The 12852-nt window shown below is 53.4% G+C and overlaps 1 protein-coding gene across 1 annotated transcript in view; it reads right to left on the bottom strand.

Moving 5' to 3' along the window:
* Positions 1-12629, bottom strand: part of ZNF775 (zinc finger protein 775) — a gene marked incomplete at its 3' end in the record, with an annotated part of 18451 nt that extends 5822 nt beyond the window's left edge. The window contains exons 1-2 of the mRNA XM_011941586.1: positions 12552-12629; positions 3640-3719 (exon numbers count right to left, since the gene is read on the bottom strand). Coding sequence (XP_011796976.1) covers positions 3640-3670 — 31 coding nt within the window. The remainder of the gene's footprint in view (positions 1-3639; positions 3720-12551) is intronic.
* Positions 12630-12852: the final 223 nt, after the last annotated feature.

Raw genomic sequence — 12852 nt, 5'->3', positions numbered from 1 at the left:
CGTGCCTGCAACCCCAGCTACTCAGGAGGCTTAGGCAAGAAAATCACTTGAACCAGGGAGGCAGAGGTTGCAGTGAGACAATATCGCACCACTGCACTCCAGCCTGGGCAACAAAAGCAAAAACTCTATCTCAAAAAAAAGAAGAAGAAAAAAGAAATGGGAATTTAGGGCAGCATTTTCCCATAGAACTTTCTGCAATAGTGGAAACAGTTTACATCTGAGCTCTTAAGCCACGTGTTTACTGAGCACTTGAAATGTGACTAGTGCAATTAAGAAATGACATTTTTAATTGTATTTAAGTTAATTAATTAATATTTATTTATTTATTTTTGAGACAGAGTTTCCCTCAGTCACCCAGACTAGAGTGCAATGGCGTGATCTTGGCTCACTGCAGCCTCTACTTCTGAGATTCAAGTGATTCTCCTGCCTTAGCCTCCCAAGTAGCTGGGATTACATGTGCCTGCCACCATGCCCAGCTAATTTTTGTATTTTTAGTAGAGATGGGGTTTCACCATGTTGGCCAGGCTGGTCTCAAACTCCTGACCTCAGGTGATCCACCCAACTCGGCCTCCCAAAGTGCTGGGATTTCAGGCATGAGCCACCGCGCCTGGCCATACTTAAGTTAATTTAAACCTAAACTTAAACTAGAAGAGTTCTATATGGCTAGGCCATGTGCTGGACAATGCAAGTCCAGGGAAAAATATGTGCAGGTATAGAACAGACAAACGCTTAGTATCCAAACTATAAAACAGACTCCTATACATGATAAAAAGAAGTTCAACCCCACTAGTCATCAACAAAATGCAAACTAAAAGTGTAGCATCTTTCAACCCCTCATACCAACAAAAATTTAAAAAATCAATAATACCTCTACTTTACAATATGCGTGGACACTACACAGAAGAACTAGTATACACATGGGTATTCTGAGAGCATAAACTGAGGCAGAATTTGTGGAGGACAATCTGACAGTGTTTATTAAAATGAGAAGTGTGGAGAGTCTTCTGGCCCTTTCCAGCCAGCAATTCCATCCCACGTGTTCACCTAAGAAATACTGACATACGAGTGTAAAGAGGAATGTCCAGGAATATTCACTGAAGTGTTCTTTGTAATTAGCAAACAATGAAAAATAACTTAATTATCCTAAAAAATAGTTCCCTTCATAATATGGAATACTATGCATCAACTAAAAAGAATGGAAAAGAACTATGTATGCCAATATGAAAAGATTCTCAAAACATTTTAAGAGAAAGCAAAAAACAAGTTGAAAAACCATATGAATCATCTGATTGAATTCATAAAAAATTAAACCATATGTCTCTACAAATACACACAGGGATGATCCAGGATGAGTCACACCAGTCTGAGACTGGTGGCTGTGCTGTGTCCATCAGGTGGCTGATGGCTGGTTCCCCCACTCAGCCCTCTCCAGCCAGAAAGATGACTGTGGGCCAGAAAGCCCCAGAATGCCAGGACAGTGCCGTCACATCCACCTGCCAAAGGACCCCTGGCAGACGTAAATGACTGGGTTGGGTGAGGTGCTAAGCCCAGCAGCATCCCTGGAGGCCCTGGAGCTGAGGTGGAGTGTGCTGGGGCTCCAGCAGCCCCAGGCACACTCCCGAGGGTTCAGGTATCCATATGAAGAGCGCGGGCCACTGGCCTGCCAGTGGAGAGTCCCGAAATAATGGCACCGCTCCTCAGTCATCATGAAAGGAATCATGTTTTAGGTTTTAATGGTTCAGATAAAATTAAAAGGTACAAAGCACAGATTATTGCTTAATGAGTACAGTTTCCCAGGTGATGAAAATGTTCTGGAAATAGATGGCGGTGAAGGCTACACAACACTGAATGTACTGATGCCACTGAACCATACACTTAAAAATGGTTACAGGCCGGGTGCGGTGGCTCAAGCCTGTAATCCCAGCACTTTGGGAGGCCGAGACGGGCGGATCACGAGGTCAGGAGATCGAGACCATCCTGCCTAACACGGTGAAACCCCGTCTCTACTAAAAAATACAAAAAAACTAGCCGGGCGAGGTGGCGGGCGCCTGTAGTCCCAGCTACTTGGGAGGCTGAGGCAGGAGAATGGCGTCAACCCGGGAGGCGGAGCTTGCAGTGAGCTGAGATCCGGCCACTGCACTCCAGCCTGGGCGACAGAGCGAGACTCCGTCTCAAAAAAAAAAAAAAAAAAAAAAAAAAAATGGTTACAATGGTAAATGTCATACATATTTTGCCACAATAAAACACACACACACACACACACACACAAATAAAAATTAAAAGTTGCTTAAAAGGGGAAAGCTGTCAATTGTCTAAAAAACGGGGTCCTCCAAATGAGTGGTTCCTTCAGTCTGGCCACAGGCCAGTCCCCACATGCCTCCGTGTCTCCAGGAGTCTAGGCTAGTGTTTTTCAAACTCTTCCCTAAAACCACAGGGTTCCCCAGAAGCTGCCATAGAGAGGAGAGAGGGCCCCAGCTGACTCCACAGCTCACATCAACCAGAACAACCTCACAGTGACTCAGGATCCCAGGTATGAGTCTATCTAGGGGAAGGGCCTTCTATAACACGCTGCGCTCTGAGTTCCACTGGAATTTCCAAAACACACATGCAGCTAGGGTGCTGCTGTCACGCACCTGGCTCCTCAGACAGGCACGCAGGTGCATGGCTAGGCTCCCTGAGGGTCAGTGTCCACATACCACACTGCCACGCTTGCAACTGCGGCCACACTTCTCTTTACCCCACTGCCTGATTTTTGTCTCAGTCTTGGGTCTCCTGACATGATATTCCTGGGAGGGGAGGCGGTTCTTCCCACAGGGACAATGAGGCAGGGGCCCTGAGGTCTATGGGGCAATTCCCCTGGGAGTGGAGAGGGAGGTAAAGAAACCCGAGTCACACTGTGCCGGAGGGCAGGGCTCCCAAGGGTGCCCGGTGTGCTCTGGACTCAACCCTGCCGAGGGGCCTAGAGTCCTTCTGCAGCCGGGCCACACGCCACTGCAGCCAGGCCACACGCCACATGCAACAGGGCATGCCAGAAAGGGCTGCAAGTGCTACTCAGAGACGCCAGGGGCTGCTCCACCTCAGGCACAGGGATGCTGGGCAGGGGCTCCAGTCAAAAGCACATGACTGTGCGGGGAAATTTTCCACTGGCAGCATGTATTTCATCATAACCAGCTCTAAGCAGCTTAGCCAATAAGGACCCTGAACTCTGAGTGACCTCCAGGAAGCATAAATGGACTGAACTGAAGACACTGTCCTGACTGATGAGCCACAGCTTTGTTCCAACTGTCCTAGCTAGAGTGCTAGCTTTCCATGCCTAATTAGTATAACCCCACAAACTCCCTATTCTAGCACGTAAATAACACCTCAATTTCTACTAGGCATGGGTGCACATGTGTCCCCTTGCCAGGCAAGTTAATGGACCAGGCTTTGTCATTTTTTGAGCTCCCATAGCCTCTGTCATTGTTCCATTCTTTGACATGGCTGTCCAAGCCCTGGTCCCCACCCTGAAATTCTGCATCAATGGGATGTACTAGCTACTGGCAGAGGGCACTGGCTTGCGCCTGGCTTCAGAAAAGATAAGGGCACGCGACCTCAGCGGAGGAGACCCTGGGTCCCTGCCACCTCTCTCTTCTCTCTTACCTGTGCGATCACCAGCCAGGCCACCCTCCATCCCTGGAGGCCTCCCAGCATCAGCACCGGCTGTGTCCCTTTCCTGTCATCTGTCGGAAAGAGAAGCAGAAGAAAGAGAATGGGCCTGTGGGACAAGGACAAAACTCAGGGTCCCCAGCCCCCCTCCCATCCCATAAAGCACTCTCTTTTCCAAAGAGCTTTTCTATCCATAGCCACATTCGACGTGGGCAGGGGCTCTTTCATTGTACGCACACCTGCTGAGAAAGTAAAAGAGCCCTAATTCCCATTTTACGAAAGAGGAAACTGAGACCACGAAGGGCCCCTGATGTGCCCAGAGTCATGGAGGTGATGAATGGCAGAGCTGGACAAAATCCCAGGTCTTCTAACACCCACACCAGAGCCCACACCCTCAACATCCGCAGGGCAGCGTGTGATGGACGCCACACCTGAGAAGCAGGAGCCTGGAGTAAGGTTAGAGATATGTCTGCAACTGACCACGAGGAATGCACCTGGAAGGCAGAACAGCCCTACACGTTTCCTCAGTCACCGGCTCCCTCTTTCAAAGTCCCCATCCATGTTCAAGCACAAACCCCTCCAGGGAGCTTCGGGGCCAGCCGTCTCCATACAAGAACACACATGGTCAACTGGGCATTGCAGAGCCCACGCCCAGTTCGCTGATCTAGGATTCATCATTTTTTTTTGAGACGGATTCTTGCTCTGTCTCCCAGGCTGCAGTGCAGTGGCAAGATCTCAGCTCACTGCAAGCTCTGCCTCCCAGGTTCACACCATTCTCCTGCCTCAGCCTCCCGAGTAGCTGGGACCCCGCCACCACGCCCAGCTAATTTTTTGTATTTTTAGTAGAGATGGGGTTTCACCATGTTAGCCAGGATGGTCTCGATCTCCTGACCTTGTGATCCGCCCGCCCTGGCCTCCCAAAGTGCTAGGATTACAGGCATGAGCCACTGCACCTGGCCTCCCTTTTTTGTTTTTATGCCCAAGTCTTCTGAGCATTTCCTGAATGGCTCACTCTGTGCCTGGAACATGACAAGATAGATGACACTGTTGTGTGGATGCCCCAGGCCTTTGCCTGGCTGTCCCCTCACCCTAGATCCCCACCTGGCTGGCCCCCTCACTTCTATCAGCTCCCAGCTTAAATGTCCCCTTCTCGGAGCAGGCATCCCTTGTGCTTTTTTTGTTTTTTTGTTTTTTTTTTTTGAGATGGAGTCTCCCTCTGTTGCCCAAGCTGGAGTGTAGTAGCCCAATCTCAGCTCACTACAATCTCCACTTCCTGGGTTCAAGTGATTCTCCTGCCTCGGCTTCCCAAGTAGCTGGGATTATAGGTGTGCACCACCACACCCAGCTAATTTTTGTATTTTTAGTAGAGACAGGGTTTCACCATATTGGCCAGGCTGGTCTCGAACTCCTGACCTTGTGATCCACCCACCTTGGCCTCCCAAAGTGCTGGGATTACAGGCATGAGCCACCGTGCCGGCCCCTGGCGCTTCTATATACAGTCACCAGCCTAACTCCACCTCCCGTTTCCTCTCTAACATTTTTGCCACCTGAAGTCATCTTAACTTGTCTGTTCCCCACCACACCAAGGCCAGGAGCTCTTCATGCTTGCCACCGGATCCTCAGGGCCCAGAGCAGAGGGCACACGGAGGGCCTGTAACAAATGCAGGTGGCAGGAATGTGCTGCTCCACCTGGCCAGGAGCTGTGCAGCCTGAAGACTCATCTCCTCCGCGCTGGGGGTGCGCCTCTCCTAAGGACAGGGATGTGGTCCCGTGCGCCTGTACCCCCTAGCAGAGCAAAGACGTGGCTGCCCCACGGAGATGCGCATCTCATCCTTCCTGCTGCCTCACGGGAGGGGCTCTTCCAGATTTCAGTCAGCCCTTCCTCCCAGGCACCCTGGTTCGGCCACCCTCACAGAAACACCCACCCAGGCCCCAAGAGCCTCGCAGAGACCCAGCCTACCTCTCCCAGGTCCCCTTCAGAGCCCAGACACTGGGGGCACACACCCAGACTGGGAATCTGGACCCTGACAAGAGACATGGGGGTAAGGGTGAATATAAATCTAGAAAATGCAGAAAGTCATTTTCCCTTGTGCAGAGAGGAAGAGACACCCCCTTCTTCAAGAGCAGTTTAGAAACTTCTAATTAATAAGCTCTATCTCTGTCTTTTTGAGATGTATGTGAATTTTTTTTATTTTTTATTTTTGCAGTAAATGCTCCTCAAGTAGAAATAAATCTTTTTAAAAGTTAAATAAGGCTGGGCGCGGTGGTTCACGCCTGTAAACCCAGCACTTTGGGAGGCTGAGGTGGGTAGATCACCTGAGGTCAGGAGTTTGAGACAAGCCTGGCCAACGTGGGGAAACCCCGTCTCTATTAAAAATATAAAACTTAGCTGGGAGTAGTGGCACATGCCTGTAATCCCAGCTACTCGGGCAGCTGAGTCAGGAAAATTGTTTGAACTCAGGAGGCAGAGGTTGCAGTGAGCCGAGATTGTGACAGAGTGAGACTCTGTCTCAAAAAAAAAAGCTAAATAAGCCTTCTGCCAACATTACAACCCAGGACTGTCTTTCCCAGGGTCCTGGGGGCCATTTCTTTGAAATTTAAAGATCAAGGAAGACACTACCGCTGCCTCCCAGTATCCGTGGGACGGCAGGAGCCTCACTTCAGCAGGCGTCTGGCTCCAAATCACAAACCTATCTCCCGTCATCAAAATATGAGAACTTTACTTTTGCTGTGGGTAAAGGCAATTAGCTAACACAGATGGTCGCTCCAATTACCACGTGAATGTAGGATGACCTGCGTGTGACAAATGGTAACGTCCAGTCCTCTTGCTGGAGGGCTGGTGGCTGCTGACCCTGAGAACATGTCTGTAACGGGCTGCACGTGCTGGCTATATGCAGGCTGAGAGCTCCCGTCTTTGCAGTCACTCAGGGGATTGCCTGTGGTGCGCACCACATTCTGGTTTCATGCACATTCAATCTTTTAAAAACTGTTTTTCTCTTCTACTTTTGCAAAGAGCTTTTCTGGGTTGGCAAAAGATTTTGTTTTTACTTCTATTTCCCCTACAGGGGTCTGTAAGCATGCCTACTATGGTTTCTTACAGACACTCGAACCTGCTTGTGGTGCAGAGAAAAGGTGAGCAGTGGGGAAGGGGGCTGGAGGAGCCCCTGGTGGGGCTCTGATGGGTGCTGGGGGCTCCTCCCTCCCATGCCACCCTCCTCCCTCAGGGCCACTCTGTGAGCTTCTGCATGCCACATCTTGGGAAACCTCTCACCAACTGGACTTAACATCTACCTAAAAGGCACAAAGGGGCTAGTGGACAGAGAAGCCACCTTGGTAAGGGGAACTCAGACTGAGGAGGGCAGAACCCAGGCCAGAAATTCAGGAGGACAGAAGGATGGGCCTGCGTCTACACAGAGTGAGACCCCCAAGGCAAATCAAAGACAGTCCTACTTCACCCACCCTGCCTCCCAAGAGGTATTAGGACCTAACAGCCACTCCGGGTAGTAGCAGGCCTTCCACTGTCCAGGACCTCCCAGAGCAGCTCCTGCCTCAAGCTTCAGTGCCTCTGCCTCGGGCCATACCAGGGCTTGAGGGGAAGCAGCTTGTGGCTTACATAAGAACAGAAGTGGAGACAGAAGGAAGAGGACCCAAGAGGAAGAAGTGAGAAATTCAAAGGGGAAACACAGAGGACAGGAATGAGGGGAGGCCAAGTCTTTGGGGACCCGCCTCTACCTGTGTGCTCAGGTGGGCTACGTCTGGGAAACGGCACAGCAGGTGTCCTACAGACAAAATCCAGGAAAGCCCTCCATGTGACACGTTCTAGGCTGGCCAGACACCACATGTCTCCACCCTAAGCTTCTCTCTTATTCTGCCTTTCGCTCTGCTCTGCGCATGCGGGCCCCTCCTAACCCACCATCCTGACACGTCCTCGGCCACCTGGAGACACCCAGGAGCCAGGTGAGCAGGCTGCCCAGCAAAGCCCCCCAGCCGGAAGACAGGCATCAAGGGCCAGACGCGCCATCTGCCACCAGTGCCCACACCCAGTCTTCGAAGGCTGCTTCGTCTATCGCACAAGGGACCCTGGACCCCCACCAGACCACCTTTCCTTTCTGCTGCCCTTCAGGCTCTGAGGGGAGCAGGACACACAGAGGCCCCCTTCCCACACCTGGCTCTGGCCCGGCCCTCCCTGCACCGGGTCAGGCTGCAGCTCAGTAAGAGCCCAACAGTGGGCAGGCCTCAGCCTGGGCCCAGCTGCCATGACAACTGAGGACCAACTGCACAAAGAGGGGATTGAGCTAGCAGCAGGTGGAGAGGCCCGGGGCAGGGGGAGGCAACAAAGGAGCTTTGGTTGTGGCGGAGACTTGGGGGCGGGGAGGCCAGACAGCAGCTGGGGGAGGAGAAAGGCCACAGGCCAGAAAGAGGCAAGGTCGTCCCCGTCACCTCCCCTGGACCCTCCCACCAGCCCAGCACAGCTCTCACAGCCTCAGCGCCCCAGGTCGGGCAGTCAGAAGCAGACCATGCCGCAGGTATCATCTGCTGCCAGTGGAGCGGGAGCAGGATCCACCACCAGTCGCTAAGGCTTTGGGGGGTGGGGGCAGCTCCCCAAACCCCAGCCAAAGGCCCAGTATCAGGCCCTTCTCAGCCCTGAGGTCCCAGCAGGTCCTCACTTGCTGGGCGCTGCTCAGCTGGTCTTCTGTAGGAGACCCCCATAGAAACTGGCCTCCCCAGTCCCAGCCCATGCCCAGCCAATGCCTCCCTGCCCATGCTGCCCCTTTCTATGGCCTTGTCCTTCCCAACTCCACCTGGTCCCCAGAGCCTCCCTGCCCTCTCCCCCAGCCCATTCCTGCTATGTCCTCACCTAGTTCTCTCTCCCTGTGAGACCCCCTCACTCAAGTCGGCCCCAGGGAACGGGGGCTTGCTGCCATGCCCGCACATCCCTCACATGTAGAAGGTGTGTAATGTGTATTCAGTGAATGAAAGAATGAGTGAATGAAACAATGGAGGACTCAAGAGGTGGCTCCTCAGGCTCCAGTCTTCTGTCACTATCAAGAAATCCCTCAGGACCAAGAAATGGTATTCTCTGCCTGATTTCAGTTAATAGCAGATGATTTTAATTTAAATATATGACCATAGGGACATGAGAAACTGATGTAAACCACACACAAACATACCCATATCTAAATACAGCTAAGTAAACAGAAGTTCAAAGACACAAAACTACATGAGAACACCTGCAAAACTGTCTATACAAATAGAGAATGTGAGATTTTTTTTTAAACTCACAGACACACCTCCAGATCCACAGACACACAAATGTGCCACTGTGAACCAGGTCAGCACAAATCATTGCACAGCACACCTACAAACACAGAAATGCAAAGTCACCCATGACACAAGTATCCTTGTACACCCATGGCCATCCTATCACGCCCACTTGCTCCAAGGGAAAGAACTCAGAGAGGTAAAAACAGAAGCGACATACCCTCATGGAGCCAGGAAGCTGGGGCCGTGAGTCACCATTGGATGAACTGTGCCGGGGTGGGATAGGTCAGCAGGAGCTGCAGCTGGCTGGAGAGATGTTACAGCAAGACAGAAAGCCCTAGAGACAATGAGCCTGTGTCCAGCAAGCCTGGTGCAGCCTGAGATCCTCCAGGGCCTGGCCTGTGGGCTCTGGCCCAAGGGGATGCAACGGGTCCTCCCCCCCTTCAGTCAGCTTTAGGTGACCCAGAGCCACCACCTGGCTGGCTCCTCAGCCCTAGTCTCCCCCTCAAAGCCCACTGCCTGAGGCTGGCAGGGATGTCCTTCTCAAGGCCACCCTTCCTGGTCCCTCCCCTCAGGACCCCATGTCTTAATCAGGAGTCCCAAGTCCCAGCCCACCCATCACTGAGCAGCTGCTAGTCCCTGGCCAGTCATTGTAGCGCTTTGAGCTCAGGTTCCTGATGGCACGGGTGAATGGAAATACCTGCTCTCTGAGTTTGGGAGGAGCACCACAGGGCAGCAAGCCTGAGCTGGATGCACCGGGCAGTGTCTGTACAAGCCTCTCTGCCAGTGTCCCCACTGCTGCTCACTCTTCCTAAGCCATTACTCCTTCCAGCCGCTTGGGAATCTCAGAGGCCCCCAGCGCCACACAGGAGCCTCCACATTCCACCCCGCAGCAGGAAGAGGGTTCGCCACGGCTCTGGTTGTGGCACTGTCTGTAAAGCTCTCCACTTACCAGGGCGGTTCTGCATGCCCCTCCCAGAGGTCCCAGCCCAAACCAGGTGGGCATCCCCTCCCCCACCTAGAGGCCTCCATCCCCACATCCAGCATCAGCCTCCCACCACAACTCCCCTGTCCCACGCCCACCATGACCCACCCTGCTCCTCTCCAACTTCCCGGATCCCACTCAGCACAAGGCCACCCCCACTATGACCACTCTCCCAGCCCTGACCCTTCCCCTCTTTCTACTCCACCATCTTCAAACCTCAGGAGGGGAGCCAGACAGAGGAGGGGAGCCGGGGGAAAGGGCAGGCCGCCGTCCCACCCAAAGAGCACGCCATAGTGGAAAAGGCCGTCGAAAGGTTCCAGACAGGGACTGAGACTGGGTTTGCTTCTGGTTAAGCCACGTGATCCCAGGCAAACCACTTTCCTTCTCTGGGCCTCAGTTTCCCCACCTAAAAATGGAAATAACACTTGCTCGTGGTATAGAATTGTCATATCGAGCGGCGCAGGGCGGGGTGGGGAGGGATGGCGGGATATGAACACTGTGAGAGGACTCTGAGAGACATTCCCAAGGTGCAAGACAAATTCGATTTAGGTCATTGCTGTTGCCATCACCCGTTCCCCATTCAGGGTTCTACGAACTGTACCTCAGGGTATGAAGAGCCAGTCAGGTTTCATGGCTTTAGTTTGCTCCCGTCAACATTCCCAGGAGACCTGATCTGCATGCAGCCAGGTCACTTGCCTTATCCACTATGCCTGCCCACCTCCCAGAGGTCCCCAATTCGACCCCAGCCATGATCCTGAGGTACCTACTTCCAAGACTTCCTTCACCGGCCAGAGGTAAGCACCCTTGCTGGAACTGTCCCACCCACACCTCCCCTGCCCCACATCCCTGGCCCCCTCCTCCTCAGCCACCTCCCTTCAGAGGCGAGAGCTGCACTTAACATTCCTTGGCCCCAAGTCTAATACTCAGGAACCTGTCAGGGCCTGGATCTGAGCTGAAGGTCGAGGACAAACCCAGCTACTAACAATCTCTGAACAGGTGTCACATTTTAATTAATAAACACGTTTCCATCCCTTGCTGCATTCAAAGGACCTCGGAAAAGGAAAGTGAGATGGAGCAGGGACCCCTTCAGGCACCTGCTGTGCCCTCCAATCATGAAAATAAAGGAAAATCTTGAGTTCTTTCCAGGGACATTCCAGGCACCTAGCTGGTCCTGAGAAGTAAATGTGCAACCTGATAAGAAGGTAATCGTAGCTAAAACAACAGCAAGGAAGTTTGACCACACGAGACGTGAGTGTGGTTGCCTATACAAACTAAAGGTAACATCTTAGCGTATGTCCTTGAGTTGTTTTTCAGAAACCCAGACCCCCGCCAAATGGACTTGCTGGCACGCACATCTCAGATAAGGGGGAACTAAGAATTCAACTCTGCTCATCTTTCCCCATTGCACCCCAACATGCCCCATCCTCTCATGACTCTTGAACTCACCGTGTCCTGGCACCCTGTGACCAACGTTGGAAGCCCTTGCTCAATTCTCCCCTTCCCAGTCCAGATTAGGGATCGCTTTGACCAGGAAGCCTTTTTAGACACACCAGGTCCAGCCAGGAGCCCCTTCTCTGTTTAACCTGTGCACCTAGGACCATCTACATGGAATCATCATCGTCATCAATATTTTGTTAGTCTGCACAAGACTACATGCATCTTAACACAGCGTCCTTCTCTCTCCCCTGCACCCAGTACAGGCCCCACACACAGTAACCCATTAATAAAAAGTGTCACAAGGGAACACTTAAAGAAATTTCAGTACAAAACAGATTTGAAGCAAGGAAGCATGAAACCTTCAGCCTGAAAGGAAACAACTGCCATCTAATCTCTTCATTTTACAGATGAACATGGGAACAGTTGGCTGTGAAGCCTTGGACTGTCGTCCACCTCCAGCCTCTGGGGCTCTGACCACACCCAGCCCCAGTTCAGATCATCTTGCTCAAAAGGCTGAAGGAGGCCCCATCTCCACACCTTCCACATGTAGATAGATATCCTCAACGTTCTTCACAGAGGGGATGCCCGCACCCACCCCACCGAATTCGCGGCTGCTGTGCCCATCTTCCTGGAGAGGAGTTCTCCGCCACACCCGACACCACACCCTTCCAACTTCTGCGGTGCTTCCCTCTCACTTATCTCCACCCCCAATCCTTATCCCCGCTCGTTTAATCACACATTTATTGAGCACCTACTATGTGTCTGTCACTCTGCAGCGAGCACTGGGGTTCCCGCCCCCAGAAGCTGATCTATCAGGGAGACGGACAGGAACCGGGAACTCGGAACAACGGGACAGCCCAGGAGGGGACGCCCGCGGGCGACCCTCTACTCGCCACCGCGTCCTCCCTCCGTCCTCACTAGCCTCCCTCCCGACCTCGCTGTCCTGGCCTGGGGCCCTCCCCACCCTCGGCCGCGTCCCTTTCCCCTCGGCTGTGTGGGGGCAGGGGAAACGCTTGAGACCCGGGGCTCGGGGGACGCGCGGGCTCGGAGGACGCGCGGGGCTCGGGGCACCCCAGGTCCCCGCCCCATCACTCCGCCCCAGCCCGAGCCGGGCGGAGGCAGCACAGGAGGAGCGGGGCCGGGCGCTGGTCCATCCCTCGCACCGCCCCTCCCCGCCCGAAATGCAGAGGGACTCGGAGGGAGGCGACGGGGAAATAAATACCTTTGACTTTGTGGCTAAGGTTAACGGGAACTGCCACCCCGAGGGCGACTTGGGCACCGGGCTCCCGGCCCTGGCCATTCCCGGGGCAGGCGGGGCGGGTACGGGTGTCTGATTGGCTGGCGGCGCTGGCCATCCCCGGGGCCGCCCAGCCATCCCATTGGCTGCGCCGCTCAGATGACCGGCAGGCCCTATCGGAGCAGCCCGCGGGGCGGCCCCTTTGTTCTCTGGAGCCAATAGCCGAGGGGGGAGGGCTGACCTCGCCCCCAGCGGGCGCGCAAGGCCCGGGCGCGGTGAACGCGCT

Source organism: Colobus angolensis, unplaced genomic scaffold, assembly GCF_000951035.1.
Source record: "Colobus angolensis palliatus isolate OR3802 unplaced genomic scaffold, Cang.pa_1.0 Scaffold2, whole genome shotgun sequence".
Lineage (NCBI taxonomy): Eukaryota > Metazoa > Chordata > Mammalia > Primates > Cercopithecidae > Colobus > Colobus angolensis.
This window is presented reverse-complemented; position numbering and strand designations above follow the sequence as displayed.